At 33.4% G+C, this 7307-nt stretch overlaps 1 protein-coding gene across 1 annotated transcript; it reads left to right on the top strand.

Annotated features, from left to right (window-relative positions):
• The first annotated feature begins 2266 nt into the window (after positions 1-2266).
• On the top strand, positions 2267-7020 carry LOC122576539 (ATP-dependent RNA helicase DHX8). Its single transcript, XM_043746981.1, has 12 exons — positions 2267-2501; positions 2700-2785; positions 2866-3612; positions 3686-3927; positions 4005-4309; positions 4391-4820; positions 4884-5142; positions 5212-5702; positions 5792-6124; positions 6185-6388; positions 6465-6645; positions 6718-7020. Exons 1-12 carry the CDS (start codon positions 2408-2410, stop codon positions 6937-6939), a joined length of 3594 nt encoding a protein of 1197 aa, XP_043602916.1. The 5' UTR covers positions 2267-2407; the 3' UTR covers positions 6940-7020.
• Positions 7021-7307: the final 287 nt, after the last annotated feature.

The following is a 7307-nucleotide window of genomic DNA, read 5'->3' as shown; positions in this document are numbered from 1 at the left end:
ATATCTTCAATCGCAAATATGCAAATTAATTCTTAATATTATATCGTTTGTATCAATTAGAACCATTATATTAATACTATTAATACAAGAACAAATAATGTAATACAAAAACGCGATGTGCAAGAAGACCTATCCTCAACTAATAAATAACACACAAAAAAAGGAAATGTTACTACTCACGAGTATAATAAACACCCGCAGTCACTGTGCTCGCAAAAAATTCTACGTAATACAACCAATCACCCGTGCCGATTCGGGCCTTTCGTCCTACGACATGATTGAGTGACCGGAGGAGCAAAAATACATGCGACTCACCACAGATGCGAGGAACTGTCATCGATGCTGATCGTGATAGCCCAGAAAGTCATTATCAATGACGTCATCGAACAGGAACCATCGAAATCCATGGCACAAATGCAGGTTACAAACAATCTCTAATAAAATATTCAATATCACAATTTGTTCTTACGTTGTTTGTCGATATAAAATAAAGATAAAAATTGGTATTCTAATAATTGAAAAGTTACACTTCATTCGATAATAATTGAAGCAAAACGTATGCACAAATATTTAACTACATAATTGGAATATAATATTCAAAGCTTTCATACACTTAATAAGTTATTTGTGCATTGCTGTATAACAATTGTGTAACAAAGATTAGCATTGGTCGAGTAAAAAAAGAAAATAGATATGTATATACCTATACATGCCTTTGTTATAATAACTCAATCATTATCAAATCTGCATAAGAAGTCAAGCAATTGATTATTAATCATCTGCAGCGTCGTTTTTATATCGATTTGAATTATCGATTATGAATCTCCCATAGCCTCAGTGCTGTAAACCGCTAGTCTTTCATCAGCGAATAATCTATACAAAGGGAAACCAACAATTTCAAGTAAATGTACAAAAAACTAATAGCTTATAATATTTGAACAAATTATAGCAAGATAAATCAATAATAGAATTCAAATTATGCTTCAGACGCCCGTAATATAAAGTATCGATGACTCTAATCGTCAAATATGTAATCAACGATAAAAGTACAAAGAAATTTCGGAAAACTACTTAATTTTACTAAAAATGATGATTGATAAGTGAATAAATAAAAACGTACTGTTTAGATGATGCTGATAGAAGCATAAAAATGATGATAAAATCGAAATGATGGTACTAATAATGACGATGTGACGCGACGCATGCTGGCTCCACGAATTTCAATACTAATCCTAAATTACCAATCGTGGAGACTTTGCAATAGCTTCCGCCAATAGGAGCGCTCGGTTTGAGTTTGCAATATTTTCTGCCAATAGGAACGGACTTCCTTTCATGTGAGCGCGCGATAATTCAATCTAACCAAATGCTCAAATTAATTAAATTGTTAAATAAACAACATATTTAAGATAATGTTTATTGCCAATTGCGAATAAAACTATGCTCTTAACGGAAAATTTTCGTGTATTATACAAATCCCTATCTATTATTAAATAAAATATGGTATAGTAAACTAAGCTATAGAAAAATTACCACTACGATATATTATTTAAATATTCATACAGTTATTAATATATATATTATTAATAAGTAACTAAAACGTAAAATAATTAAAACATATCAACAAATAAAAGAAAAAAGTGAGAAAGATTATTCTACCATGTTTTATGAATATATTTATTTAATATAAAAGTTATTATTATTAAAAATTCTTAATAATTAATAATTTAGAATAGTCGTCAAGAATTAAGAGCAAAATTATGATAAAAAAAGAAAATGTACATATATAATACTAGAGAAGAAATAAAAGTGTTTACACTCGTAGTTCTAATTGTTTCACAGTACAGGTGTTGTATCATTCGGCTAAGTGCTAAAGGCGTAACACGCTAGCATATACAAGAATCTATAAAATTAAAGATCTGCTCTGTTTGGTTGCACGCTGACATATACAAGAATCTATGTATTTAAATTTAATGTTAGAACATTGACTGAGAATACGATAGCTGTATATTCGGCTGTGGTTCCTTTATGTTAGAGTACTATTCCGAGAACAACCAGAACTGCTCATAAGCGTAAGCATTTTCATTTTCTCTCTGGTAATACATGTTCAGTTTATTTTCTGCAGCTAAAACATTTTGTTATTGATAAGTGTTAAAGTTATTTCCTAGAACAAAATGTTTTATTACTGACACTCGTTAAGGACATTTCCTGCATAATAATGATAATAACATAGTTCCAAATGCTTCCGCAATGTTTTTATGGCAAATTTTATACTTCATAACGCATGTACTTTGATTCCAAGCATAACTTCACGAAAGAATGGTTTGAATTAAAATTTCCAATGTCATATATTAATTTATATGTTTCAAATACATAGTATTGGTATAAGCAGATAAGTGAAAGCACGAAAATGGATGAAGTTGCAAAGCTCGAACATCTGTCTTTGGTTTCAAAAATATGCACGGAATTGGAAAATCACTTAGGACTAAATGACAAAGATTTGGGTATAGAAAATAATTTTATTTGTATTAATAAAAATACAGATTTTGTTACTCTAATGCAAACATATTCTATGTTCTCTTAATTCTCATAAAATCTCTCATTGTTTACATTTTGTTGTTGGCTAGATTATATATAAATTATATTTAATTATTAATTATATTACATTATTATAATTATAAATTATATTCTCTTTCCTACAGCTGAATTCATAATCCATTTGGCAGAGAAAAATGATACATTTGATAAATTTAAAAAAGTTCTCATTGAAAATGGCGCTGAATTTTCTGTAAGTAATTTAAGTAGCTTATACTTTTATTCCTTTGTTCCTTTATCTAGCTGCACTGTAACGTTCAATTATTCATTTAGGAATCTTTTATGGCCAATTTGTTAAGAATAATACAGCATATGAAGCCAACTAAACTGGAAGAGAAATCATTAAAACCTCCGACAAAGCAAGATGAATTAGCTCAAAAATTCCCTGCCCTAGCACTGCCAAACGAGGAACCAAAAATTGTGGATGAGAAAGAACTCAAAGACGATGATATAGTCAGCAGTGCTATGGCAAGTTTGGAGGAACTAGCACCATCAAAAAAGTCGAACAAGGAAGATAGCAAGAAAGAAAACCAATCAATCGATAATAATGATAAGAAGAACAAACACACAAGAAGAAGTAGATCAAGAGATAGAAGAAGACACAGATCACGTTCATCAGGTCGCAGAGACAGAAGGCATAGGTCTAGATCTCGTTCAAGGTCACGAGATCGTTCAAGATCCAGAGATAGAAGACGTCACAGGTCCAGAGATCGTAAAAGATCTAGATCACGAGACAGGAAATTTCATAGGGACAAATATTCCAATAAACTTGATCGATCTAGATCGCGATCTGTAGAGGAACTTTCCATGGATCCAGAAGTAGGCAAGATTTATTCAGGCAAAGTAGCTAATATTGTACCTTTTGGTTGTTTTGTTCAATTGGAAGGTTTGAAACGAAGGTGGGAAGGGCTTGTTCATATCTCACAATTAAGAAGGGAAGGAAGAGTCGCCAGTGCTAGCGATGTAGTATCTAGAGGCCAGAAGGTGCTCGTGAAAGTCCTCAATATTGGTGGACAAAAGGTATACAAACTTATAAAATGAAGTAAATATATTTTTAAATTGATTTAGGGCTTTACTAATTGAATTTTAATAGGTTTCTTTAAGTATGAAGGATGTTGATCAGGAAACCGGCAGGGATCTGAATCCTGTTGTGGCTGTTACCAAAACTGAAGAAGATGAGAAACATTTGAGAAATCCAGATAGGCCTACTTCCTTGTTAGAACTCCAGGGTAATTGGGACGAAGACGAAACTTATTCTAGAAAACGTGTGCAGAGATTGTCTTCTCCAGAAAAGTGGGAAATTAAACAAATGCTTGCTGCATCTTGTATCGATAGGTATTACTAAAATTAATTAAATAATTAAATTTCTTAATGTAGTAACTTCATTGTTTGAACTTTACCTTTTTCTATAGGAGTGAATTGCCAGAATTCGATACCGAAACAGGAATCCTCCCACGAGAAGACGATGAAGAAGAAGACGTTGAAATAGAGTTAGTGGAAGAAGAGCCACCATTTTTACATGGCCATGGAAGAGCTCTTGGAGACTTAAGTCCTGTTCGCATAGTAAAAAATCCTGATGGTTCTTTAGCGCAAGCTGCAATGATGCAGAGTGCTTTAGCAAAGGAAAGGAGGGAACAAAAAATGTTGCAAAGAGAACAGGAAATGGATTCTGTTCCAACAGGTTTGAACAAAAATTGGATTGACCCTCTACCAGAAGGTAATCTATTTATTTCTACATACACTTAAAAACTTTTTAATATAAAATACTTTAATAATACAATTTTTATAAATTGTATAGCTGAAAGTAGAACTCTAGCTGCGAACATGCGTGGAATCGGCCTTCAAACACAAGATTTGCCTGAGTGGAAGAAACACGTGATAGGAGGAAAAAAGTCTTCCTTTGGAAAGAAAACAAATTTAACTCTTCTTGAACAGCGTCAGAGCTTACCAATATATAAACTCAGGGATGATTTAGTTAAAGCTGTGACGGATAATCAAATTTTAATCGTAATTGGAGAAACAGGGTCAGGAAAGACCACGCAAATTACACAGTATTTAGCAGAAGCAGGATTCACAGCCCGTGGAAAGATCGGCTGTACTCAACCTAGAAGAGTGGCTGCCATGTCGGTTGCTAAAAGAGTGGCGGAAGAATTCGGTTGTCGTTTAGGACAAGAAGTTGGCTACACGATTCGTTTTGAAGACTGTACTGGTCCAGAAACCAACATAAAGTAAGTAATACGTTCTTCAGTTGCATAGATACAAATATTCAATATTAATGTTCAATTTTGTAGGTATATGACTGATGGTATGTTGCTAAGAGAATGTCTCATGGATTTGGATTTGAAGACATACTCTGTAATTATGTTGGATGAGGCACATGAACGTACCATTCACACGGACGTTCTTTTTGGATTGCTGAAACAAGCTGTAGGGAGAAGGCCAGATTTAAAACTAATCGTTACAAGTGCAACTTTGGATGCTGTCAAATTTTCACAATACTTCTTCGAGGCACCAATTTTCACTATTCCTGGTAGAACATTCGAAGTTGAAGTAAGTGATTCAAATCTATGTCTAAAAGTTTTTATAACTGAAAGCGTTAATTGAAATTATTTTAAACAGGTCATGTATACCAAAGAACCAGAAACAGACTATCTGGATGCCGCACTGATAACAGTAATGCAGATACATTTGAGAGAACCTCCAGGAGACATACTTCTATTCCTAACTGGTCAAGAAGAAATCGACACAGCTTGTGAAATTTTATACGAACGTATGAAATCTTTAGGCCCTGATGTTCCAGAGTTAATCATTTTGCCCGTGTATTCGGCGCTTCCTTCGGAGATGCAGACGAGAATATTTGAACCAGCTCCACCTGGTTCCAGAAAAGTGGTAATAGCCACCAATATAGCGGAAACTAGTTTGACTATCGATGGAATTTATTACGTAGTTGATCCAGGATTTGTGAAACAGAAGGTCTATAATTCTAAAACTGGAATGGATAGTCTTATAGTAACACCAATAAGTCAAGCAGCTGCGAAACAAAGAGCAGGGAGGGCTGGCAGAACTGGTCCAGGAAAATGTTATAGACTTTATACCGAAAGGGCTTATAGGTATTTGGCTTAAAATTACCAAATACTTTGAAATATTCTATATTTGAAAATATGCAATAAATAAACTATTTAATTGTAATTCTTCCTAGGGACGAAATGCTTCCGACGCCGGTTCCAGAAATCCAACGTACTAATTTAGCAACCACGGTATTACAGTTAAAGACTATGGGCATCAATGATCTATTACACTTTGATTTTATGGATGCTCCACCTGTCGAATCGTTGATTATGGCTTTAGAATCTCTACATAGCTTAAGTGCATTAGATAACGAAGGTTTGTTAACCAGATTAGGAAGAAGGATGGCAGAGTTTCCTCTAGAACCTAATTTATCTAAAATGCTTATTATGAGCGTACATCTTCAATGTTCTGATGAGATATTGACCATCGTCAGCATGTTATCTGTTCAGAACGTCTTCTACAGGTAAGAAATGATATCAGACGGGAATCACGAACGTATATCTAATTTTTGTAATTTTTCTAGACCGAAAGATAAGCAAGCTTTAGCAGATCAAAAGAAAGCAAAATTCAACCAACCGGAAGGCGATCATTTAACTCTGTTGGCAGTTTATAACTCCTGGAGAAATAATAAATTTAGTAATGCATGGTGTTATGAAAATTTTGTGCAAATTAGAACTTTAAAACGCGCTCAGGATGTTCGAAAACAACTATTAGGTATAATGGACAGGTAATTATCAGTTTATTTGTAAATACAATTTTTTAATGTCTAATAAGATAAACTAATTATTTATTTGATTTATCAGACACAAATTGGACGTAGTATCTGCGGGTAAAAACACTGTAAGAATTCAGAAAGCTGTTTGTTCTGGTTTCTTCAGAAACGCCGCAAAGAAAGATCCTCAAGAAGGCTATAGAACCTTGGTAGATAGCCAAGTTGTCTACATTCATCCAAGTAGCGCGTTATTTAACAGACAACCAGAATGGGTAAGTCAATGAAGGCTAGAAACGTAATTATAAAAGATACATATGACCAATTTTTTCTTTCATTTTCTATAGGTAATTTATCATGAATTGGTCCAAACTACGAAAGAATACATGAGGGAAGTGACAACTATAGACCCAAAATGGTTAGTAGAGTTTGCGCCAGCATTTTTCAAATTTAGCGATCCGACCAAACTTAGCAAGTTCAAGAAGAATCAAAGATTGGAACCACTTTATAATAAGTACGAAGAACCGAACGCTTGGCGAATATCAAGGGTTCGAAGAAGACGTAATTAAAATGTTTATTATACAATCTGTAAATAGTATTTTGTACAGTCATTATTTAAACACTAATCAATAAATAGCTCGGATATACTAGTTGTTTTCTTCACTTCACTTCATTGCGTATGATACAAAATTAAATATTAGTTACACAAAATGTTGCTTTCCATTTAGACAATTATAAAATACGTTCGACGTTGAAATTATAATAGTGCTTCTCCGTGCTTATATGTATTTATAATTTCTTAAGTAAAGTAAATTACACAGAATAATTCGTGGGCAATTATCTCGTCCATTGCAAATTTATAGCCTTTCAAATATTTACACTGATAATGCAAGAACAGGGCCCACTTTTTTACTTTGTAGTATAACTCCTGGGTTAG

Source organism: Bombus pyrosoma, linkage group LG16, assembly GCF_014825855.1.
Source record: "Bombus pyrosoma isolate SC7728 linkage group LG16, ASM1482585v1, whole genome shotgun sequence".
Taxonomy (NCBI): domain Eukaryota; kingdom Metazoa; phylum Arthropoda; class Insecta; order Hymenoptera; family Apidae; genus Bombus; species Bombus pyrosoma.
Note: the sequence above shows the minus strand (reverse complement) of the source record. Positions and strands in the feature narration are given on the sequence as shown.